This window comes from Perissodus microlepis, chromosome 1 (assembly GCF_051167445.1).
Source record: "Perissodus microlepis isolate ML-2025 ecotype Zambia chromosome 1, ASM5116744v1, whole genome shotgun sequence".
NCBI classification, from domain to species: domain Eukaryota; kingdom Metazoa; phylum Chordata; class Actinopteri; order Cichliformes; family Cichlidae; genus Perissodus; species Perissodus microlepis.
The window spans coordinates 38,831,814-38,858,450 of record NC_140461.1 but is presented as its reverse complement, the minus strand read 5'-3'; the positions used below and the strand labels follow the sequence as shown (position 1 = coordinate 38,858,450).

The 26,637-nt window shown below is 39.1% G+C and overlaps 1 protein-coding gene and 1 long non-coding RNA gene across 3 annotated transcripts; one reads left to right on the top strand and one right to left on the bottom strand.

The window, feature by feature from the left end:
• Positions 1-1,031: 1,031 nt before the first annotated feature.
• On the bottom strand, positions 1,032-22,507 carry fah (fumarylacetoacetate hydrolase (fumarylacetoacetase)). 2 transcript variants are annotated; one of them, XM_084923236.1, is made up of 14 exons: positions 22,375-22,507; positions 21,426-21,531; positions 18,766-18,887; positions 16,250-16,299; positions 14,808-14,898; positions 13,580-13,677; positions 12,836-12,888; positions 12,555-12,654; positions 9,721-9,851; positions 7,611-7,686; positions 6,357-6,403; positions 3,637-3,738; positions 3,335-3,452; positions 1,032-1,808 (listed from the first exon to the last, which is right to left on the bottom strand). In XM_084923236.1, exons 1-14 carry the CDS (start codon positions 22,398-22,400, stop codon positions 1,732-1,734), a joined length of 1,197 nt encoding a protein of 398 aa, XP_084779362.1. In that variant the 5' UTR covers positions 22,401-22,507; the 3' UTR covers positions 1,032-1,731. The 2 variants fall into 2 exon arrangements, with proteins under 2 accessions (XP_084779362.1, XP_084779372.1); XM_084923246.1 differs by having other exon boundaries at positions 21,426-21,536; positions 22,375-22,470.
• On the top strand, positions 1,775-3,089 carry LOC146394255 (uncharacterized). The gene is made up of 2 exons (XR_014799806.1): positions 1,775-2,840; positions 2,921-3,089. It is a non-coding gene; the product is annotated as an uncharacterized LOC146394255 (long non-coding RNA).
• Positions 22,508-26,637: the final 4,130 nt, after the last annotated feature.

The following is a 26,637-nucleotide window of genomic DNA, read 5'->3' as shown; positions in this document are numbered from 1 at the left end:
ATCTATCGCTTTATCACTATTCAGGTTGTAAATCGTGTTTTTAAAAAGTAACTAAGTAACTAAGTAATTAATTACTTTGAAAATAAGTAATCAGTAAAGTAATGGGATTACTTTTTTGGGGAAGTAATCAGTAATTAGTTACTGATTATTTTTTTCAAGTAACTTGACCAACACTGCCCATGATGCATTGAGTTTTTCCTTTCCAGTCACCTTTCTCACTCACTATGTGTTAACAGACCTCTCTGCATTGAATCATATCTGTTATTAATCTCTGTCTCTCTTCCACAGCATGTCTTTATCCTGTCTTCCTTCTCTCACCCCAACCAATCACAGCAGATGGCCCCGCCCCTCCCTGAGCCTGGTTCTGCTGGAGGTTTCTTCCTGTTAAAAGGGAGTTTTTCCTTCCCACTGTCGCCAAAGTGCTTGCTCATAGGGGGTCATATGATTGTTGGGTTTTTCTCTGTATCTATTATTGTACGATCTACTGTACAATATAAAGCACCTTGAGGTGACTGTTTTTGTGATTTGGCGCTATATAAATAAAATTGAATTGAATTGAATTGAAAAGTGGGATTTTAAATCTTTTAAAAACAAACATGATCATCAGGGGAGATCTCATTTCATCTGCTTTGCTTTCTTCCATATGACTGGTTTATTTCCTCATACTCTCACCTCTCAAAGAGTTGGGGTCCTAGAAGAAATCTACAAAAATCTGTGAAAAGAAAATGCTTCATTGCTCTTTTCCTACTTTTATCTGGAAATGTGCACCCCTATCCTGGTCCAGATTACAAATGTTTGAGTACTCCTTGTGATGTTAAAGGTATTATTTATTTAAATGTCAGAAGTCTTCTTCCTAAACTGGATTCAGTGTAACTTTGGGTGAACACATCTGATTCTGATATTCTTATATTACCTGAAACCTTGCTTACAAAATCAATTACTGACAAAGCAATAATGAGACAGTGTGTCGTGACGCTGTTTCTTCTTCACTGCACACTGATGCAAATACAGAATCACCACCTCCAGACAGCTTTTTTTTAAATTCATTTTTTATTCAGCTCTTCAGAAATGATTGTCAGATTTTTGGAAGCACTCATTCTTGCATCATCATCTTTACCCTGTATTCAAGTTTACCAATTCATCTTTTTCCTATTTTTGGTCATATACATATCCTGTTCCACTGGAGTTTCAGATAATAAGGTCAAAATGTTTACAAGTCCTGAGCGCCAAAAAAATCAGAATGACCTGAACATTTAACCATTTTTTAAGTTGCTGCTCTGTAAGGTGACATAGAGAGATAATATATTCATCTCAGATCAACGTCTATGGAAGTGGGGAGTGGAAGAGCTCCAGTTGGATAATTCTGAATGCAGCTGTGTTCCTGAGGTGGCTGAGTAAGTCCGCATGAAAACAAGACAATAACAGAACCAAATTTAAAATGGATGATTTCATCATAGAGGGGATACAAAACATCAGTAACACTGATCCTGGTACAGCAGTAACATTGTGATATGATACAGGACAATCTCTCTGCTGGATGGTTATTTCATTATATATCAGTAACAAGGTCAGAGATTACATTGAGAGAAATCTGCATTCATTATTTACTAAAGCCCATAGCGCCCCTTTTAAAGAGAATTGGAGAGTGAGGGGGAAGGAGTTGTCCATGTTGCAGTTTTCCATTGTTGTCATCAAAGCCAAGTGAAATACTTGTGTGAGTAGACATCTGTTTTAGAGCAGCAAAGCTGGAAGGATTGTTCCCTGGCACGTCCCAAAGCCCACCCTGTAGCCATCTCCTTCACAGTAACCTAAACAGAGGAAGCCATTGGACACGTATATGATCAGGGTCGTGATACTGTGTAATACTGTGTAATACTGTGTAAGCTGAATTTCTGTCAGGCAATATAAAAGTAAAACTTTAGATCTCTACTTTAGTGAGCCATCTGTTTGCAGTCATACATTTGTTTAGGGCTGTGCGATATGACCAAAATCTCATATCCCGATATAAGACATTTATTGTCCTGACAACGATATATATCAGAAAAATTTTAGATTTTCTGCTAATTCTGTGAATCTCAGGCAACTCGACTTGCATGAAATGTTTCCAGCTGGGCGTCGAGTCTTTTGACCCATGCATGAAACTATACATTTTTAGATATAAGTTGTAAAGGCCACTTATATCCAAAAAAAGCGAGAACTTTAAGAAATTAATATAGCCACTACAGTGACCATCACAACGCTGATAAAATATTGCTATAAATAGTTTATTTGCAACACCACGAAACAAACGGTAGCGTGATATGAAACGATAGATGTTTTCATATCATCATCCGAGCCGATATCGTTATCTCGAACAGCTACATTTGTTTATGTATTATTGTTATTATTTAACTATTTGTTTTTAACAATAATAATAAAATATTGAAATACACTTTGAAACTGAACAGATTCCTTTCATAATGTCAGCCAAATTAAATTTTCAAGTTCAACAAGTCCAAACTTCAGCTGCAAAATTAAGGTAAGAGTTTATCTGGAAATTCGGATGCCTGAAGCTGTCAGGATCTGACGGCGCCCTGACCGGTCGACCTGCCAGTGTGTGTATATTTGTGTGCGTGTGTATGTGTGTCTCTCCTATCGCCCTGTCTTCCCCTCCGGCTCCGCTGTGACGTGTTAGGAGGTAACCTAGCAACAGGCTACCTCCGACCCGGAAGTGCTGTCGCCCGGAGCTGCCGCACCTGCAGTCAATCCACCAGCTGCTGCCAATCAACTACCATCTTCAGCAGGGCTACTTAATGGTGTGGCTGAGCGACAGACAGCGCTGGAGTATTGCACTAAGCCTGGTAGTGTTTTCGAGTCGCTAACGTTGTTGAAGTGCTGTCTGATCTTCGTACTCATTTTGCTGTCGTGTGTGTTCACCCAGGGATTGACGGAGGATTTACGCACACTAAGGAAGCACTTGGAGGAGAGACGGGCACTCACTACCACGCACGGGCTTACACGGAAGGAGGGACGCACTATCACCATTGTTGCACATTTGAACTGTTGTCACCTTGCTGCACTGTAAATAAATGCACTGTCATTATTTCTGAGCTCCGCGCCCGAGTCCACTCTTTAACAACCGTGACAGAAGCACACCGAGAGTCCGACAGTGTACCAGCATGCAGTTATGTTCTAATTCTTCAATCCTTATGTTTTGTCTATTGTAGTTAACCTTATCTTTATGTCCATGGTGGCATTATGTAAAGATGCAAAAATGTTATTGCTACTTCTAAAAATATTGTCACATAAATCCAAATGATATGAAGTGGAAAGCTTACGTTTTAAACAGACCAACCTGATATAGTGACTTCATCTCCATCATTCAAGAAGGTTCTAGTTCCTTCTCCTCCCAGGTCAATGTTCTTAGATCCATTCCACGACAGCTCAAGCATGGAGCCAAAGCTCTCTGGATCCTGCCATGAAACAAACCAGTTGCAATAAGGACAATGGAAAAGCAACAACAGTGTGAAAAGCCCACAAGAGAATTTGCTAATGAGTGATGTTATATAATCTAGCTTACAAACTGAGAACTGACAGACCAAAAGGTGCACATTACAGTCATCAAGTCCTAAGCATATTGTGCATGTGGACACTCACAGGTCCACTGATGGTGCCTGAAGCGAGCAGGTCTCCTGGTTTGACATTGCAACCATTTACCGTGTGATGGGCAAGCTGCTGCTTTATGGTCCAGTACATGTACTTGAGTCAGAGAGACAGAAATAAAAATAAAACATTAGTGAATTCAAGATGGGGACAGTTATGGTATGCAGCGGCACAGCACGCTTTTCTACTGTGCACCTTATTTTGTGTTATTTATGCCTTTTTACTGCAGCTTCCTGCAACACACTGTCACTTTCAGTCGTCAGACATCAGCCTGAACCTGGGCTTTACTTCAGATTCGACCGACATTATCCCACCTGAGACTGTGAGACCACCCAGCGCTCTGTGGTACATTGTCAGAAACAGCAAGAAACACAGACAGCGGAGGGAGAGGAAACAAAAGTGGGGATGGAGAACTGATTATCATATCCAGCTGTCAAAATAACAACACAAACCCCTCCATCCATCCTCATCCTCCTCATTAATGACAGATCCCTCACAAACATCCCTGATCCCTCAGTGGAGTTACCCGGCCAGACATTACACTGCCAGGACCGCAACAAAGGAAGGGGGGGGGGGGGGGCACAGATGCTTATGTGCTTCAGGACTGGTGCCATAACAATAGGATTGTGGACAATCACTACTCACATGTCAAATAAGTGCAGGCCCTTTAATTTACCTCACAAGCTGACGGTAGCTGCATCAAACAGCAGAGAGCACCCGGAGAGTGTCCATAATCTTGGGACTTTCAGAAGTCATGTTTAAATCTGTACTCTGTACCAAATTCCAACAACATGTTAAATGTCCTTGAACTTGCCGGTGCTCAGAATATAGCTTGAAGCTGAATGTCTGTAAAACAAAAGAACTCATAATAATGATGCATTTTATTAATTAATTAATTATTATTATTATTAATTATAATGGACTTCAGGAGGTACAGACTTCTACTCCCCTCTCATAATAAATGGAGAACGGGTGGAATCTGTCTCCACCGTCAAGTTTCTGAGCAGCCACATCTCTGCTCATCTTACCTGGACCCGCAACACAAACCCATTGGTAAAGAAGGCCCAAACTGGCTGCACTTCCTCGGTGTCCCGAGAAAGAATAACCTGGACCGAAAGCTGCTGCTGGCCTTCTACAGCTCCTCAGTGGAGAGCATGTTGCACAGATGGTAATTAACACAGCCCAAAAACTCATTGGCTTTCCTCTGCCACCCCTGGAGGACATCATTAGATCCTCCTGTCTCAGAAAAACTTGGCCCATCACAGGTGAATCCTTGCACCCCACCCACCACCTGTTTGACCCACTACCCTGGTTGGGACCACAGTCAGTCAGGTTCCACATCTCCAGACTCACAAACAGTTTCTTCCCCAGAGACATTTGGATGGTTAACAAACACTATTTGGGCAACCCTTACAACTCATGCCACACAAATATGGACTCTATACTCAGAGCAAATCCTTTGCACTACTTCCAAGCACATGGTTCTCCAGTGTGTGCCTTCCTATTGTTTGCCTTTCTCTTGTTTTGTATATATTCCTGTTGACTGTATATATTTCACCTGTTTGTTATTTATTCCTGTTGTTTTTCTATTTACCTTTTATTCCTATACAGTTAGCATCGAGCACCCATAATTTTGTTGTAGATGTACATTGGCAATAAAGGGCTATTCTATTCTATTCTATTCTAAAAGAGAGCGACTGAAACTTTTTCTCCATTCTCCTAACGAATAAAGGCCAATCCTTCCTTTTGCAGTCTTCTGACCAGCTGAGAGAAATGAAGAAGTCAACAATGTCAAAATTGCTACAGCTACACTAAATAGATAAAAATGTCAGAAAACACATTTTACATAACATAAACATTTACAAGAGAAGTGGTCTTTCTAAAGAACTCACTGACTTTGAGTGTGGTACTGTAATAGGATTCCAAATCAGTTCATAAAAATGCTTCCCTTATTCCATATCTGGAAAGGTTCTCCAGGTTCTCCAGGTCATTGTAGTCTAAGAAGCTTGGTAAGAAAAGCGTCTGAACTTCTTTAAGTTTCCTTGAAGACGTTTCACCTTTCATCCGAGAAGCTTCTTCAGTTCTAAGAACAACTGGTGCAGAGTCACAGATTTTAAGCCCTATGGGAGTGTCCCCCCAAGAGACACATGGACCCCCTCAGATGAGAGGTGAAACGTCTTGAGGGAAACTTGAAGTAGTCCAGACGCTTTTCTTACCAAGCTCCTTAGACTTCCCTTATTCCATGGCCAATTTTATGTTATTTCTTTGCTGCAGCAACTCAAGTTGTCAAGTTAAATCAAAGGATTGCTGAGAGCCAAGGCTTTAAATGACTCAATAACTTCAAAATCCCTCTGGCACTAACATCAGCACAAAAACTGTGTGCTGAGAGCTTCACAGCATGGATTTCCATCTGTTGCATATATAATGTGTAGATGGCTTACTACTTTTGTTTGTACATGCTGTTTTTCTTTAGTGGTGATCACGTGCCGCCAAAAAATATAATAAAATATAATCATTTAAGAATGAATAAAAGCAACCATAAAATGCTGGCAAAACAGGCATAGCTGAGACAGCAACATGTCCTCCAAACAGACAAAAACAGAGATCAGAGAACAGCCCTTTTTTTTCTTTAATCGTATTTTATATAACAAGGTTTTTTTGTTTAAAAACATGCATTAATATAGTGGTTCTGGCTCTGCAACCATGAATCTTACCTTAAAGTTTGATCTGCAGATGTTCACAGCTTCAGCCATGCCTTTGCCTTTAACAACAAAACAGATATTCATTTCAAAACATGTTACTCTCCTAACCAAGAGCATTATTATAGTGAACTAAAACTAAACTAAACTAAAAATGTGGGGAAAATGGTTAACTGAAATAAAATCGCATCCTTCCATCCATCTTCTTCTATTTAGTAGAAATAAGAACTATCCTTAAAAATATTTTAATAAAAGTAATTAAAGCAGCATTGTGTACTTTTAAAATAACTAAGTTCAAATGAAAGTATATAATAGATGAGCTCATTTTAGGGTTGTGACAGTTTGGTCAATTGTGTTTGTTGCCTGACCTGGACTGTCAGTGTGTCTTTGAGTCAACAAAAGTGCTTTGTTGCAGGTTCAATTCTGAACCTCTGAAAAATTGGCCTCTGACAACTTCCTTTGTGTTATAATAGCAGAGTAGCACTGACACTTTTAAAAAGCAAACTAAAATAAAATATTTTGACTAAAAAGACTAAAAGCTAAACTGAAAAGAATAAACTTACTCTGGAAACGAACTGAAGGGAAAGCAAAATCTCCAAATGAAACAAAAATAATAATAATAATCTAGGATCAAAGTTATTGTAGTCTTGTAGTTTCTAATTTTTATTTTTATTTCATTTGGAGATTTGGTTTTCAGGCAACCATCAGTTTACAGTAAATACAGAAATAATGCTTTACACCAGCCATTCCCAAAGTCAAGAGTCCTGCGGCCCACTTAAAAACCAGAAAATCCAATGGGGTCAACCCAATCTTAAACTTTTAAGGCCAGAAAATTCTAATTTTTTGAAAAGAATCTGATCAAACTACGAGAAAAATTTGTATTTCTTTGAATATTTTATTCCCAAACCAAACAGCAGAAGATTGTTGTCTATTAAGTGCTAATGCTACCCAGTCATTTGTTTAGGCCAATATGTGACTCACCTGCCACTGGGACAGACTTCAGCTATACATAAATACACCCAACGACAGTAAAGTTTACAACTCTGTTATGAGCATTCATTAAAGTATCTACCCAACAGTATGTAAAAGGTTGAATGAGACTCACTTAACCAGCTGCATTAGGATGCTGCCTACATATTGAAACATCACAAAAACTCTACTCTATTACTATATATTACTTAACACTGGCAGGGACAGTGCTACTCCTCATGAGAGCACTTGACCATGAGTATATGTACAATTGATATGATGATAGTTTGTGGATGGTACCTTTTAGTGAAACAAACAGATTAATATTGAAAGTATACGCATCATGGTGTTGCAGGTATGGGAGGGGTTCTGGATCCTGTTGGAAGACACAAAATACAAAGCTGAAAAAGAAAAGTGAGCAAAAAGAGATGAAAAAGAACACATTTTCATTTCACAGGTTAGAATGATGAAAGAAAAAGGTTGTGAGGTGATGTTAGATGGGAAGGTCTGGCTTGTGGTCTTTGCTCTAATTCATCGCAAAGGTGTTCAATCAGGTTGAGATGAGGACTCTGTGCAGGTCAAGTTCTTCCTTGTCAATCTCACTAGTCAATCCCATCGTTATGGACCTTGATTTGTGCACTGGTGCACAGTCATGTAGGACGGGATCAAGTTGGGAACATGAAACTGAATGAAACTGAACATGAATGACTTGGAATGCTGAAGCATTAAGAGTTCCTTTCACTGGAAGTAAGGGGCTGATCCCAACTCCTGAAAAAATAAAAAACCCACCATAATCCTCCCTCCTTTAAGAAAATGACACTTGGCACAATGGCAGTGAAGTACCACTCTTGTGGCAACAACCAAACCCAGACTCCTCTATCAGATGTCCAGTACTGTAGCCATCAGAATTATTGTCTGAAGGCCAAGAAAAATGCCCAATCGATTTATTTTCCCTAGTGGACCATTACGTATTTGCTAAACTGGTCTTGATTGACTGGTCCACTTGATTAGATTTTTCTTTATTTTAAGTTATTACTAGAAAGAAGATTAAGAAGAAGGAAAGTGAAGTTGGGAAGAGAGTTAAACGAATGAGAGGGGAAAAAAATAAAGGAGAAGACGGGTAGAGAGAAAGGACACTGAAAATATACTTGACCACCTGCTGGAAAGAAAACAACCAACAAGAAAACAACACAGCAGGGAAACCACAGCAACAACCAACACAAGCCTAAGTAACAGTAAATAATAAATACTGAATGTTGAGTACCTGTTTCTACACCTGTATGAACACTTGTGTGTACACCTGTGTCAAAAAGTGGGTGTGGGAAGTCATAGCCCCGCCCCCCAAGAAGCAGGCATGGAGGAGATCCGGGCCCCGGACATCTGGAGGCCGCCCAGAGCATGAGGACCACCGCAGGGGCAATCACACCACCCACTCAGAAAAGACCTGAGAAGTGTCCCGGAAAGACGTCACCCAGCAGCCACTGTACAGAAGCCACAGGGGGCCGCAGCGACGAGCCCAGAGGCTCCACTGGCAGCCGGCTATGCCACCAGGAGTGAGCCAGTACTCACCCAAGCACCCAGCTGTAGAGCTGGGTGCTTGGGTGAGTGCCGGTGCATAACCACCAATGCACCGGCAGCTGGGGGCACCAGCCAATGGGAGGGTGTGTGGTGGGAGGGGCCTGAGATGTTCCGAGAGAGGTGGAATCTGAGACCTGACCTAACACCTAGATATAGATGAACAAGCACACACAGACACAAAGATCCATTCCCACCCTCATGCACACATATACAAATACTCAGCACTTGCCCAACATGGACACACACAGAAATAAATGTAGTACACACACTCACACTCCCCTCTACATACTCTATACTCCCCGGTCCAGGCACAAGCACCCCCAGAGGAGCAATCCCAGACCATGGACATGGTTCCCTTTACGCTGGGGTGGAGAAAAGAAAACCACCCCTGGTCCTGCAACAGCAGGGAAGCCCACCAGCCCAGACTCAGACCAGCTTCTCCTCCCAACCCTCCACCCCAGATGGCAAACAGAGAACGGGGTGTGTGAAGAAAGGAAGCCCCTTCCTGGAGTCAGCTCACCCCCTGACCCCCATGTGTGACCCGTTCCCTGATACCCACCAAGGACAGTGGGTGCCTGGGCCCATCCAGACTGAGGCCCACAGCAGCAGCACCACCAAGCCACACAGAGCATGAGGAAGCCCCATCCAACCCAACAGCAAACTACACCCATGCAGTTAACTCCCAGACTGCATAAGACAGTAGACACCCAAGTTGAGTTCATCTTTTGACTCGATGCTATAGTCTGATTCAAATGTGCTCCTTAATTATTTTTGAGCAATGCACTACATGCCCCTTGTCTTTGTTGTTGTTAATTGAGAACCTTATGTTCACCTGAATGGGGTTAGGCTCAGCAAAGGGTAACAGTGCCTCCATGGGGACGACCCAAGGTGAAATAGTTGTCCCAAAATTCTTCCCCAGGAAAGGTCCCAATGGAACATACTCCCAGGCCTGGATGTCCCTAGCTGAGAATAAACACAAGTGAGAGAAGAGAGAGTAATTAGGAAGGTTATTCTTTTTTCTTTCCAAATTACTTTGCAGATTATTCAATCAAATTTCCAAAGTGCATAATTATCGGTTAATACAAGCTATGAGTTAAAATATGGTTTTCCATTCATAAAACTTTGTGTTCTTCGTTGCCACATTGACAAGTGTATACTGAGAATTCTTTATAGTCTATATGTTGGTCACACATAATATACGTCCAGATTAAATATCTTTGTTTCAAAATCATGCAGAGTGTAATGATTCGTGTATTTATGTCAGTGAACACAAACAAATACATTGCCTTGTCACGGCCTTTTCATGTTTTGCCATGAGAATTGGTAGTAAGGGACAATTCATCCATTGTATTTATTAATGAATCAATTTTTCAAGGGACATTCCTAAAATACACGCACAAGCACATGTTTAGTCTAAGTAATGTTTTATATGTACTAAAACAAACTGTTGAAAAGTTAAATTTAATCTTGATCTTGAGAGGTTAGTATATACAGTTCATACCTTGTACCATAATTCATTGTTGTAATCCAAAGTTTCATATTCATTTTATTTTATTTTATTCAATTCACTGTTCCTCAGATTCCACTTCATTTAGAAACTGATTTCTTTTGATCTCACAACATTTTAATGTTTAAAATTACATCTATAACAAATCAGTGATTAGAAAAATATATTTTTAATTAAATTAAGAAAACATTTTCTACAATTTAAAGCTGCAGTGGAGACTGTCTAATTAAATCGTCTAGATGATCGTTTGGTTCAAAGTTGCATTGGCTACTGTGGTACCAGCATGGCCGCCTACAGGTTTAGTTTTAATGAAGCTGGTTCCTCTCATGAAATCTAGCTGCAGTTCATAATTAGACAGTGGATATTGTTTCAGTATATTATACAACAGTATTGTGTAAGTATATATTTTCACAAACACTGACTCAAATGGAGCTGTGGTAGTGTAACAGGACTGTTACTTACGAAGAGTAACTCTCTGCTTTGGGGGTGACTGTAGCTCAGGAGGTAGAGCAGCTCCGCTAACTGAAAGGTTGGTGGTTTGATGCCTGGCTGCTCCAGTCTGCATAGCAAATATCCTGTGGCAAGATACTAACCTCAATTTGCTCTCTGATGCAAATGATGATTCAGATTAAAAATGTGTGTGAATGAAAGTACTTCCTTTTTCTTTTTGGGTTACTTATTCTTTAATGTTCAAAAATTTATGGGTCCATTTTGAAATGTTTGTTTCGTGCTGGCAATATGCATGGCAATAGTTTTAATGCCAGTCTTCTTTCAGAATCTTTTTCTGTTCTTGCACACAGATACATTTCATTGCCTGAGCTTTCTCCACTTAAAAAAATACTTTATAAACAAGAAGAAAGCATTGCATTTAGCTTATTGTGCAGTTCTATGGGAGAAATTTTAGATGGCAAATATTCATAGAAAGTCTGTGGTGAAGTCTGCAGCCTGATCTCCTGAGGGCATCAGCAGTCATGTATAAAGTAAAAGTGACATCAGTTCACCTTCAAGCTGCATATTCAGCAGAAATGTCACAGGCTGAAAAATCTCTTACCACTGTACTGTTAGGAGGAAAAGCTGGGGACTAAAGTGAAGAGTCCAGTATACACTAGTAAGACAGGATGTGCTTGAAATATCAAAAGTCCAGAGAATATGTTCCCTAACTTACAAGACAACTCCCTACTTACTGGATATTTTAAGAGTAAATTAAAGTTAAATTCAAAGGTTTTGTACATTTAGCTTTTTATTTTTCTTTCTACGGCTTGTATCTCTCTGACACTCAGAGAAGGCCTGGCTTACAATCTCCGCTCTGATTCATCATAAAGGTGTTCTATCAAGCTGAGAGGAGGACTCTGTGCAGGCTAGTCAAGTGCTTCCTCAGCAATGCCACTCAATCTCAGCATCCACTGACCTGTGATTTCACATGGCCCACCTGTCAGGGGTTTTGAGTTTATTCTGTATTTTTGAGTTTCTTGTGTAAGGTTTGTGTTATTCTTATTTAGGGTCTAGTTGAGTTTAGTTTAGCCATTACTATCATCTGTCTCCTTGGTTTTTGTGTCTTGTTTCTTGTCTAGTCCGTCATGTGTTTTAGGTCTGTGTGTTCCATATTGTCAAGCTTGTGTTGTCATGTCTGTGTCTCTCCATGTTTCCTGTTTTATTTTGAAAGTCTTGTGTTTCTATGTTCGATGAACATCTTGGGATAACAAAGCAGCAATATCTGCTCCTGTACTTTAGACACATGGGATTCATGTAGCCTCTCTCAAAGTACCAATAAAAGACAAGAGCTACAATAGTAGTTGTGTTGAAAAGGCACAACCTGTACTCCCTGAATAGCCTCCCAAATCACATCCGGGCTGGGCAGAAGTAACTCACCCAGTGTTGTGCAGAGGATTACGGAGTGCATACATATTAGACTAAACAGCAGACTTGGTTTGTTGTGGAGGGTGGAAGTTCATGACTTATTTTTTCACTTTACTTTAACCGGAAATAAAAAGGAACTTTCAGTTGGTGGTGTACCAATGTGTTCTCTAGTAACGTTTTGGGAGTCTCCCCTTCGTCTCCTGCAGATTATCTACTATAAACATTCCCATTTCTGTTGCATAGTAAAACATGCATTTACAACATGAAAATGTTGGTGTGGTGTATTGTTTAGAGACTCTTACCACTCCAGTCATTCATGAGTACCATTCCAAAGATGTGTTCATGGGCTTTCTGGATAGGAATGGGTTCCCCTAGCGGATTACCTCCTCCAACAAAGAATGCCTGATCACAAACAGAAGCAGTTGTGAATATGAAAACAACTAAATACTGAAGTACAATACTGAATATTCTGACCAGAGAAACTCTGATCTTTCTCTCAGTTAATTCAGATGTTGAAATTAAATTAATACAATTACAAATAAAATACACCTGGGCTGTTAGATTAAATAAACACATTAATCACCATCTCCAGTTCAATGTCCAGCTTCTTCGATGGGCCAAACACTGGGGGTTTTGCTAAAAAGAAGAACAAAGGCAACAGTTATCGTCAGCTACGAGGTGAGACTGTGCCAAAGCTGCTCAAAGTCACAAGCACATCACGCAGTCATATTTGTGGACAAGTAAATGGTTTATATACAGCATATGATTGAATTTAGACGCTAAAGATGCATTAATTGATATTCTGATTACTAATAAAACACAAATTAGTTAAGCAACATACAAACAAAAATAAAATAAAGTTCTTGAAACTAGATCAGGGGAAGCCTTGAGGATTTTTAGCACTTATATGATGAATGTAATTTGGATCCTTTACCTCTGATTTGGTCCATCGGGGTAATATAGATCGATCGAATTTAGTTCACTTTGCGTCTTGCTGAACATATAGTGTAAAGTGATTTATCAAAACTGTTTTACTATTTGCTGCTGCTGTAAATTCCTTAGCATTAGATATCACTGCTGATTCGTTAAATTAGCATTGATTTAATTTACTTATCCTGTTTGATGAGTAAAGGTTTACATGAAATCTTAAGATGTAAATGGTTTGATTTCACAACACTTGAGACTTTATTACTTACTACTTGTTATTCTGTTTCTTTGTTATTCTGTTTCTTTCGCTGAGGGAACATGTGCACGTAATTTCGTTCCACCTCATGTAAACATGTGATGCGAATGACAATAAAGAATCCTTGAATTATAAGGATCTTACTCTGATCAGGCCTCATCTGGCCTGAAGGGCGGCGGATGGGAGTCCCAGAAACAACCACTGATGATGCCCGACCATGGTATCCCACAGGAAGCCTCAACCTGCATAATACAGGACCCAAGTTACTACAACAAGCTGCTGTGCCGCTTTAAGTCTGCAATGTGCAAAATGGATAGGAAATTGATTTCTGGCAAATAAGCTGCATCATTTCCAGTTATCTTCGAAATGTACAGTTAGTGACAACAAGAAGAAGATAAGGGTAAAGGCATAACCTGCATAAATGAGACAAAGGCACTTATAGTTGAAGATGAAATATTAACCATAGTAAATAATGACTCATTTAATTATGTAAAAAAGCTCAATGTACGCGAGCGTGTGGGTAATTCTTCAACAAATATTCCAAAAACAAGCATTTTTAGGCATGTAAATAATGTTGAATACTAAGAACTTTCAAATCACATATGTTGCTAAAAAGTGCCAAATGGCAAAATGTCTGACTTTGAGATGATAAAAGCCACGGTAACATTTCTGTTTCAGTTCAGCAGCATCGATCGTTGGTCATGTTCATATTTTGATTGCTGGTCTTCTGGACTTAAATGTTTTCCGAATCATATTTTCAAAGTGTTTATATGCAATAAAATCCAAAAATAAATTAGCTTTAGTAACTCTGACACAGTAACATCTGCTGTAATATTTACACAGATTACTGTGGTTTACAGAACTACTCATTTTGGGCATGTCATTTTCAAGCAGTAACCTCAGAAAGACTGTATGGGCGTTTAGTTTGGCAGGTGTTTTGGTAGCAACCAGGGACCCCATACAATATATGACATGTTGTGGTTTACCATTTGCCCTTTGGAGCTTTTAAATTGCTTCATTTTATAAATGAACTGTTAAAATGAAGTGTTAGGTAACTTTATGCAACCTTCACTGCCTGAGATTAAATTATCCAGTACAGTGTGTCAGATTCAGAGGGGCACACACTTATACTTAGCATTAGTCCCATGAGAGCTCACGTTGTGACTGAGGGATTCAGTGGGGATTCCTGCAAGTCCACACCAATGCTCTGAAGTACAAATTAATTAGGCAAACCTTGTAGTGGCCCTCAGTATACCACAGTTTGTGGACAGTTTGAAATGATCTCTTTTAATATCACTACACATTAAGGCCTCCCAGTCAGCATTTTCTTCATGGTATCAAGTGTTTACTGTTGGTTGGATTCACAGTGTACCAGTTTGGCATCAGAGCGTTCTCCTTTCCCCGGAACATGATCCCAACATTAGTGGCATGATCTCTGGAGGAGTAGAAGTCCGTGTAGTCTCCTATGAAAAACAGACAGTTCATGAATGGGATGGATGCTTTCTTTAACAAATATTTGCAGGAGCGGTCTGCATGCCCAGGCACGTGATTTAGTGTACCATTTCGAGATTAAGTATAAAAAAGCTTATTTTTGTTTGTACTCTCTGCCTCCTGCATTCTGGGTCCACTATATGGTTCTCCACCAGCTGTAGTAGGCTCATTATTTTCAGCACAGTAAAAATGTGTTGTGCTGAATTTTGCAAGTGTCTTGAGCCACTGCTATAGAACCAGCAATGTCCTTGTAAAAGAAAACACAGCATCATTTGATGTGTGTGTGGCGGGGCGTGGTTTACGATGCTGCTGCAGGTGCGCTTGATCCACCTGCGTGGCATCTGTAATTACGCCTCGCCTGCTTAAAAGTTTGGAGATGTGGTTAACAATGTGGTTGTTGGTGTGTTGAGCTGGTAGCGGGCTAGCTGCAGCTGTGTGTGGATGTATAGCAACCGTGTGAGTGTTAATAAAGTATGGTGAAAAGCATGTTTATGCCATCGGGTCTGCCGTGGTCATTTACAGTGTGAAATTAATCAAAAAAGGCTTTGTACACAGGTGTGTATATATATGACATCAGAACAATGCAGAAGGTGCTTGCAGGCACCATTCTTCCCATTTTCTTTGGAAATAATGATATTTCTACATGACCTTGAAATTTTGAGTGGAAGTTTATATAAACTCGTCAACCACAACATTAAACTCAGACAGGTCAAGTACAATGACGTTAAATCACATTAACTCAAGTTTGATAAGCGGTTAAGAAAATGTATTCATGAATAAATGGTATATACAAGTGTGCATAAGTGTACTCTGAAGTTCTTTGGGCAGTCAGTGAGATTTAAAGACTAGAAAAGTGCTGCAGTCAAGAGAGACTAATGACTCTCTTACTGCGTCCACACTCAGCAGCTACGGCGCGCTGCCAGAGACCCTACGTATGCAGTTTAACAACCGTTTTTTGCCTTTGCTATCAGAACATCATGATAGTGTGATTACCTGACAGAAAATGACAATGAATCCACATTTTTGCACAGATTTGGCCTGTGGTCCTAAACTTTTGATCAGCTGTGAAACAGCCTGTTTCAATTTAAGTGTTGTTTTCAATAAATCGCTCCAAAAATATTTTGTCTCACTCCCAGTTCTGCTTGTTGCATGTTGAAGCTCTACTTGGAAACAATACCATCTCTTCAATAATCATGCAAAATATCATGTTTGTTTTTTGCCATTTTTCAAGTGGTCTTTCACTTTTAATCGTGACTGTATACAAAAGCAAGTCCATTTTCATACAACAAAATCTCTGATAAGAGAAGTTTAGGTGAGGCTTACCAATGTTTGCAGGAAGGTGCATGATGACTGCACTTTGATGGATAAATGCTCTGCACAGACAAAGGAAAGAGGTGGATATTAGCAAAATAAGCTTTCTCAAAAGAGGATACACACACTTATGGACATAAAATCTCCTGAAGACTAAATAATGCAAAGGTAAGTTTTGCTTTGTTTTTCCAGAACATTTCAAGGGCATTTCCACAACTTTATATGTGGCTCAAAGGGGATTAAACAATACAAAACTGCATTTACAAATACAGACACACTTGTAGAGTGCAAAAAAATCCAGAAAAAAACCCCCTTAATATTCTGGCAGCTTTGCACCAGAAAAATATCTGAAAATAACAAAATTTACCATCACGTAAAACTATGGAAACTTTCTGTAATTTAAATACAATAAATGTGTGTGACCTTGTGGGATACTAAATTAGACTGCAGTTGTTTTAGCTTTAAATTTACTAGAATCACAGACTTTGTATATTAAAAATAAATGTAGTAGTAGTAGTATTAAAAACAATGACATTACCTATTAATATGGTAAAACTGTTCTAATACAATTAATCAGGCCTCTAACAGCAGAAAAGTACTGTTATTAGTTGGGCTTTATTATGTAATCTTATGTGAACATTTTTGTACTTTTTATCCATAATTAATGTAATAATATTCTGTACCGCCCATTAAACAAAAGTCACAATATTTTTATTAAACTGGTACAGTGGTTTAAAAATACAGCAATCTACTGTTTATTTTTATACAGACTGTATAATAGGTTTTTACGTGTATTCTAGCATAAAGTTAATGGATTTGCCCTTTAAAAATTATCCTTGTTATTGTAATTATAATATATTGTTAACTACAGATATTATAATGCACATACTGATCAATATGAATATCGAAAGAGACCATTTTATCACTTTATATAATTTTTTCAAAAATTAGAGAATAATGAGATTTTCTTTTACGGTGCCATCTCTTCAATAACTAGGACACACTTACTTGCTTTGCCTCAGCATTTAATTCTGTTAACAAACAGACCACAACAGAAAACTTCTAACAATCTGTCGTAAAAAAACAAAAGTGCTTTGTTCAAATGGCTGTTAATGAGCCATAAAAAACAGCAAGTAATTAAACCAAGGGTACACTAAATTTAGAGCCACACTGAATATGGCAAGTTTTCCTGGTGCTGCAGGCACCTAAAGATATTTAGACACGTGCAGACAGCAAAGTTATTTTTCAGTCTAGTTGACAACAGCCATAGCTTGCAGTCCTGAGCAGTAGCTAGAATGTGGGGTTTGCTGCTGTTAAAATCCATTGGTTTATGTAAGCATGGTTCTATGAGGTAAGCCAAAAAGGAGGAAAATGGTGGCTAAAGTTAACTGTTGGTGCCTCAATTCTTTTCCTTCATCCTGGGCTATAATAGAAAATGCAGACTCCCAATAAGCAGCAGTCTGCCACCTACTGGCAGCTGGCTCTTTGCAACAGTGTCTAGTGTTGAAGTGGCAATTTAAAGGGATGCACACTGACTATTGCCCTAATTAACATAATTTAATCTTAATGTTAATAAACCAAAATAATCTGTGTCCTTTTTTTCCACTGCCGCAGCAGGACGGTGGTGTTACACACCTCACAACCCTGAATTGGACAACTGGGAAAACATGGATGGTATCTTATTTTTGTTTACTGGAAATTTTAAACATGTGTTCCCTCTTCTTTCCTACCTGAAATACTTTTACCATATTATGTATTGTCATCCAGATGCTGTGAAAGAGCAAATCTAATATATTAGATTATTATATTAACTATTAACATTTTCCATGTGTTTCCAGTTTATTCCAGACTTCCTGATTCTTTCTGATTCGTGTTTTATTCAGTTATCATTGCCATGGTATTAAATTGCTGCTTATTACACCAAAACTGCCAGATGTTTCCTGGTCATCACTGTTCTTTAAGCTTGTTTTAAAAGCTTATTAACATGGGTATTAATATGTTATTAAATAGAAGCAGGCAGTTTTGGATTTTGTAGTTGTTTCCGACTTGTTACATAGAAACTACCACAGTTGTTTCCAGGTAATAATCACACACTTTTTAAGCTTGTTTTAATATGTTATCAAACCGGCAGTTTTGCGGTTTCTTTCATTTTGTTACTTTACTATAACCACTTTATCACCCAGCTGTATTTTCACATTGTTACCCCCAGTTTTTGGGCACTTATTATCCAGTTACATAAATTTATGTGGAATATTACTCAACTGTAACCACTGTTGCTACCATTATACTTGGATATTAAGTTGTTATTACTTTGGTAATTAAGTGGTAATAACTTAGAAATCACCACATCATTACGTTCATGTTTCTGCCTTGTTACCCTACTATTACTACTTCATTACAGAGCTGTAATAGAAAGTGCTAACAAAAATATATTTATTTTCTAAGAGAAAAACAACACAGTAGCCTGAGGATGAAGATGCACACTATGCTTTGTACTGTACACTCCTGTAAACTGTAAACAGACTGACCTGCTCCGAAGGCTCATATCATCTCTCAGTGTGCTCTCATTGGCTGACAGCAGCATTTGCACTGTCCTTCTGGCTTCCCTCCAGGCCTCATAACCAAGAGCCATGAATGCATTCAGTGTAGGCTTATAGGGACACAGATAAACGTTAGTATATGATCCACCAAGTAGCCTTTCCCACTAAGTTTTGGTACATTTCTTCAATGGAAAATGAAACAAATAAAACTTTGGCTGATGCACAATACATTAGAGGGCGAGACCACAATCCAAGTGTAGGGGTTCTGTGTGACTAAATGTACACAGGAACCACTTGATCACTTCCAGCTTTGTCTATTGTACTGTGAACATATCAAAAAGTAGAACACGTAATGACAACCCTTTTGTTCTAATGAAAGCTGCTTAATTAATGAATATACTTTAAAATATTTCTACTGTCCTGTAATTTAGGATATCTAAAATATATGATCCACAGAGTTCAGAATGTGATTCTTCCTGACTGATCTGTATACAAAGGAAAATATTTACATTGCTTTGAGAAAATATTTGCTTCCCTTTCTGTGTGTCATATATGTCCCACTTACATGTTTCAGATCAAATAGATTTTAATATTTTAATACATTTTAATATTATAGAAAGACAACCTTAGTAAATACAAAATAGGTTTTAAATGATGATTTAACTTATTTAACAACTGCCACCAATGGCAGCATTTAAAAAACACCATCATCATTTGAAAGGTTATTATGTTTTAAGAATGCATATTTGTCTTTCTAAGTGATGTTTAGGACGAGACCTGCAGTCTGTCATGTTACTAAGAATGCCAAATTTGTAAAATCTGAAGCTGGAATCTTTATTTTCATGCCTTTTTTAAGGCATAAGATTGTCTGTTAAAGATCTGATCTTTAACTGACACAAAAAATTAACTTGCTGGACTGTATTGATATTCTACTGTATGATGAAGAGACATGTAGTATGGCAGTAATACAGTGGCTTGCAAAAGTATTCGGCCCCCTTGAACTTTTCCACATTTTGTCACATTACAGCCACAAACATGAATCAATGTTATTGGAATTCCAGGTGAAAGACCAACACAAAGTGGTGCACACGTGAGAAGTGGAACGAAAATCAGACATGATTCCAAACATTTGTTACAAATAAATAACTGCAAAGTGGGGTGTGTGTAATTACTCAGCCCCCTGAGTCGATACTTTGTAGAACCACCTTTGGCTGCAGTTCCAGCTGCCAGTCTTTTAGGGTCTGTCTCTACCAGCTTTGCACATCTACAGACTGAAATCTTTGCCCATTCTTCTTTGCAAAACAGCTCCAGCTCAGTCAGATTAGATGGGCAGCGTTTGTGAACAGCAGTTTTCAGATCTTGCCACAGATTCTGGATTGGATTTAGATCTGGACTTTGACTGGGCCGTTCTAACACATGGATATGTTTTGTTTTAAACCATCCCATTGTTGCTCTGGCTTTATGTTTAGGGTCGTTGTCCTGCTGGAAGGTGAACCTCCGCCCCAGTCTCAAGTCTTTTGCAGACTCCAAGAGGTTTTCTTCCAAGACTGCCCTGTATTTGGCTCCATCCATCTTCCCATCAACTCTGACCAGCTTCCCCGTCCCTGCTGAAGAGAAGCACCCCCAGAGCATGATGCTGCCACCACCATATCTGACAGTGGGGATGGTGTGTTCAGAGTGATGTGCAGTGTTAGTTTTCCACACATAGCGTTTTGCATTTTGGCCAAAAAGTTCCATTTTGGTCTCATCTGCCCAGAGCAGCTTCTTCCACATGTTTGCTGTGTCCCCACATGGCTTGTGGCAAACTGCAAACAGGACTTCTTATGGTTTTCTGTTAACAATGGCTTTCTTCTTGCCACTCTTCCATAAAGGCCAACTTTGTGCAGTGCACGACTAATAGTTGTCCTATGGACAGATTCCCCCACCTGAGCTGTAGATCTCTGCAGCTCGTCCAGAGTCACCGTGGGCCTCTTGGCTGCATTTCTGATCAGCGCTCTCCTCGTTCGGCCTGTGAGTTTAGGTGGACGGCCTTGTCTTGGTAGGTTTACAGTTGTGCCGTACTCCTTCCATTTCTGAATGATGGCTTGAACAGTGCTCCGTGGATGTTCAAGGCTTGGGAAATCTTTTTGTAGCCTAAGCCTGCTTTAAATTTCTCAGTAACTTTATCCCTGACCTGTCTGGTGTGTTCTTTGGACTTCACGGTGTTGTTGCTCCCAATATTCTCTTAGACAACCTCTGAGGCCGTCACAGAGCAGCTGTATTTGTACTGACATTAGATTACACACAGGTGCTCTCTATTTAGTCATTAGCACTCATCAGGCAACGTCTATGTGCAACTGACTGCACTCAGACCAAAGGGGCTGAGTAATTACGCACACCCCACTTTGCAGTTATTTATTTGTAAAAGATGTTTGGAATCATGTATGATTTTCGTTCCACTTCTCACGTGTGCACCACTTTGTGTTGGTCTTTCACCTGGAATTCCAATAACATTGATTCATGTTTGTGGCTGTAATGTGACAAAATGTGGGAAAGTTCAAGGGGGCCCAATACTTTTGCAAGCCACTGTATTTCGTTTACTGAAATTTTGTTTAGTTAATGTCAGATTAAACAGGTAACCTGTGTTATTGGTTAATGTTTAGACTCACCTGGTCAAAGACATCTTGATGTTTGGAAAGCACAGGTCCTCTAAACAGAGACTTCACTGCACTGAGGTCTAGGATCTGGTCCCCAATCGCAACACCAATGCGATGTCTGGGCTTAGGAAGTACATACATCCACAGAAATACACGTGACTAAATATTATCTACTATGCTTTCACATACACCATAGTTCCACCACCACACAGCAAAATCTCCAGTGTTAAATTAGCACTTTTGACAGTGTTATATGTTTAAAAGTAACCTAGTCAGTTTTGAAGATTAACAATGGCTAACACTGAGCAGTGCTGATTTTCTAACACTGGAATATTTCTAACATTTTGAGTTATTTTCCAGTGTTAGAAAATCAGCACTGCTCAGTGTTAGCCATTGTTAATCTTCAAAACTGACTAGGTTACTTTTAAACATATAACACTGTCAAAAGTGCTAATTTAACACTCAACAGTGTTGTATTTAACACTCAGAGGTGTGGACCCATATAGACACTCTCTAGTGTTAATTTAACACTGGAGATTTTGCTGTGCAGTGTTATGTACATCAGGGCAAAAGGCTCCCTTTAATGCAAATAATAGTTCCCTACTAATACCACTGTTCTCTCTTCACATTAATTTAATTCTCATTGTGTCCTGTAGATGGAAGCATTGTCATCCAACCCCACTTGTAAAGGGACAAGTGGACCCATACCAGGCAAGAAAACACAGACACTGAATGTATGTATGTGTGTGTGTACGTATGGGGGGAAGGGTTGAGGTTTTTCATTCAATTTTAATCAACTCTCTTTGTCTGTGTGACTAAACTAGTGTTTGTGAGCAGAACATTCCCATGGGTAAGGTTTTTACTTAGAGAAAAAGAGGCTCTTCTGTCATCTCTATCTGTTACTGAAAGGTTACGCAATATCCCTTCATTATAATAGTAGTAAAAAGCAAACTACACTTACATTGTCAGATGTAGAGAATATTCCATAAGGAAGGTTGTGGAAGGAGAAGTCAGAAGTTGGATCTACTGCTATAAAGGACATCTTCTCTTTGGCAGCTGGATTCAACTGAAGCTTACTGACTAACCAAAAGACTGAGCAGTAAGCTCTTCCAGATGTTTAACTTTAGAAAGGCCCCACCTCCTACTGGACAGCCAATCACATGTTGCCTAGAGTATCCACCTCTAGCTAAGGTCCCTGGAAGTTAATGCAAAACAGCCACATAAATGACTCAGCAAAACTGTAGCCTCATCTCTTGGTGGAGTATGGAGAGAGGGAAAGTTTATGCACCTTAGTAGAAAATGTTAAAGATCTCTCAGGTGTTAATGTTAAAAATTACCTGATTAACTTTGAATGAAAAAGCCACAAGTAAGTAAGTAACACTTATATGATCGTGACAGATGCCATCGTTATTGTTTTAGTATTATTGATAGAAAATGTGCTCTCAGTCTTATAGAGTTTAAATAAAGTGTTACCAAATGTTTTTAGTTCAGTAAAGTTCAACACATAATTTGCCTTTGATGTCTATGCTTTCCATCAGGAAGATAAATGAATGAGTTTGAATGAGTGGCACTTCACAGAGGCAATTACTTTTTGTGTTTAAAAAATGTAGTCCCAAAAGTTGATGTGTGTAGTTCTGTGATGTAGTGGGTCAAAAATATATACTGAAATACACAATGATAGTCTAATACAGTGAAAATATAACAGATAACACCAAATCCATTCTTACCCTCATTAAAACTGAAGTTTTGTGTAATCATACGTGCATTTTGACTTTTCTTCTCCATGAACAGACTTTCACTCGTCTGTTGTATTTATTGCTGAATTGTCTATCAGGAGTTTCAGCCCAAAGGAAAGCAAAAATTTTGGGCTTCAAATTTAATCACAAAATTATTTTGCCAGTGGTGGTCAAAACTTCTGCGCTTAAATCTTTCAATTCCCCCTTCCTCTCACAAACACACTCTCACACATTTCCCTTTTAAGGGTTTGACAAATTGACACACTCAAACAGAGAGCCTTTACTTAATGATGAATTGAAAACAAAGTGAAGTTTACACTGATAGAGTACATTTGCTTATGAAAGACTGAAGTGAGGAGTAGTAAAAAATTAAATTCAACTTCCCTACAAACAAAAACACATGGGTTTGATTGCTGTGATAAGCTGTGGACAAACGCATGCCTGAGGTTGGCTTTGACGAGACACCGTGCTTTGTGTTCTTTGGGTGCAACGTTTTTCACTGAGCGTATTTGGTGACTTACAACAAAAACCATGTTTTTTAAAATGGACCCAGGTTGTAACAGTGATCATAAAAAATTAATTAAAAAAACAGTGAAGGGAATTTCGTAACTCTTTCATGCATAGTGGTCACTACAGTTACAGCTATTCAAAAGCTGTTGTCTTGTATTTGTGTCAGTGTTGATGGTATACTTGCACATAAACCACTACATTGTGTGTCCCTCCATACCTGCCTCCCACTGGTCGTTTAATGTTACTATAGATGTGTGACGTGTTTGATTGTAATGATTGTTATTCAACCCTTTCATGCATGAATTAGGACAACCTCAATCAGGGTTTTTTTTTTCTTAAGTATTTTTTATTAATCTTTTCATGCATAAAGATAAATAAAAATCCTGATTGAGGTTGTCCTAATTCATGCATGAAAGGGTTCAAATTCATGTACGTAGGAATCTCTGTATAACTGTCCAAAAAAATCAACAACAAAAAACAAAAACAACATCAGTCCAGCAAACAAGTACTGCGCACTCCAGTGCTCAAAATCTTTAGTCCAGCGGCTGTTTTGAAGCCTAATCTCTTCTCTCTGTAACAGCCAAACCCACAGCTGACTAACAGATACCTTCAGGTATGCTCCACCAGCGACTCTTGGACAAGGACAAAAACTCTGGTTCAAAGGGAGTCTGGCTGCTCTAAAGCCGGCACAGCCATAACCAGTATTTAATGCCCCTCTGGAACTCAGGCTACTCACAGGATTGGGCCCAATTGCCATCATAAGTAGCAATGTCAACTAGTGTCCTTTCCTGGACAGCAATATCTAACAGGTCGTAACGTGACAGCAGCACAGCTCCTGATCTAGTGTTTCCCACATATGTGCTTCATGTTCTCCCATCACCAGTCCTGTGCAGGCCTATAACTATATTAACAAACATGTAGCTCCACATAAAGACTGCTTATTGGCCCTCAGCAACCTGCTCCCAAGCAGACTGACTCTTCCAGTTTTCCATCAGACTACTCAGTTGTGTCTATTAACCACAGTTGTCTTGTCATTCAATTGTCTCAACAAAATCTGTTTTGCATTTATGGTAAACTAGTTGGAAAAGATGGTATGAGTTTACAGCTAAGGTTAAATAAATGTGTGTGTTGTGTTTGCTCTGGTACAAATATCTGCCCCAGAGCAGATACTGTGTTTATCCCATTGAAAAAAGACTGAGCAGGTGCCTCAAAACCAGCTTAAAAGTTGTGCAAGTGCCAAGAACTCAACAAATTTACTACATGAATGGTCAAACATCCAGCCATGATGGTCCATTTGGTAAAGTAAATCCGTTGGGCATCTTTCTTCGCCTTTAGACATTAATTCTGATGGCAAATGGGACAGGCAAAAAAAAAGAAAAGTCTAGGTTAGGTTATCGTGATGTTGTTTATTCTATTGCTCTCTTTTTCGTCGTTTCTTTCTCAACAGGTGATCCAGGTGATTGATAGATGTATTTTTTGTCTGCTTATTTTGTTGGTTTTTGGGTTTTTTGCCCTTTATCTCCGTCCCTCTTCTCCGCTGTTTTTCTTTCCCTCTTTCTTTCTCCTCAGTCAAGTCTGTCCCGTATTTAGCAAGTGAAAATAAAATAAAATAAACAATAAAAGGTGAATCAAATAGACCATTACGGCAAGGCTGGGATGGTCCATTTGGTAAAGTAAATCCGTTGGGCATCTTTCTTCGCCTTTAGACAATAATTCTGATGCAAAAGAGCCAAACGGGACAGGCAAAAAAAAAGAAAAAAGAAAAGAAGACTAGGTTAGGTTTTGCACTGTGCCTCCATGTGTCAAGACTTGTCTACGTTCATGTGTCTCTCCAGTCAGTCGTGTCTCCATGTCGCAGTTTGTCGCTCTTGTCACTGTTTACACCGTGTTCCCTGTCAGATGTATCCCTTTGTCAAGTCTGTGTCTCTGTGTTTTGCTTCCTGTTTTACTTTGACAGTCTGTGTCCTGTGTTTTGCTTCCTGTTTTACTTTGACAGTCTGTGTCTCTGTGTTTTGCTTCCTGTTTTACTTTGACAGTCTGTGTCCTGTGTCAAATGTATTCTGCTTTATTTCCTTCGTCTCGTCATGTCAAATTAGCCCCAGCTGTGCTTACCTCCTGTTTTCCATTCCCTTGTTACTCCCTGGTGTATTTAAGCCCTGCGTCTTCTGCCGTTTGTTGCTTGATCATCTGTGTTTTATCCATGTTGTATATCTCCTCTCAGGTTTTTGGCTGTATTACTTTCTGTAATTTAGTTTTGGGACGTTCTGCTTCTGTTTGTATCTCATCCACTGTAAATAAAGCTCACTCAGAGTAAAGTCGGTGCCTTCACTTGGTCCTTTTTTCACCACTCTGACATTCATGCTCATGATGAGTGTATTTAAACATTTGATCACAACTATAAATTGTTGTCTCTGCAAACACATAGTTCCATCAGTCTCTGATCTAACTTTCAGTCTGACAGGCAGAAATACCTTCCTGATTTCTCTCATTGTGAAATAACGATCAGAACAGCAGCTCCCTGCACACAAACAGCATGTGTTGTATGCAAAGATACTGATGTGAACGTTTAATGAGTTTAATGAGATAATATTTCATATGAATCTCATAACAATAAAAATAATAACACTACTGCATTAAAGGGAATACAAACAAAACAATAACTTGACTAGTGAGCTGCTGCATTCAGACTGACCACTGCTGATTTCTAGCATCCTTTTTTCCCCGTCATGTTTTTTCAACAGTCACTACAGTAGCGACCTCGTCTCCTGTGCATTACGTTCAGTTTCTCTTCCCTTTGTCGCATTAGATAGATTTAGTTCAATTGTGTTTCCCCAGGTGTCTCTACTTTGTAGCCATTTTCTGTTGTGTATTTAAATCCTCAGTTTTTTTCTGTTCTTCCTCATGTCCTCCCCCTCTTTGTTTTTCTTTTTTTGTTTTGACCTGCGTTGATTATTTTATAGTCAGTTCAAGTTAAATAA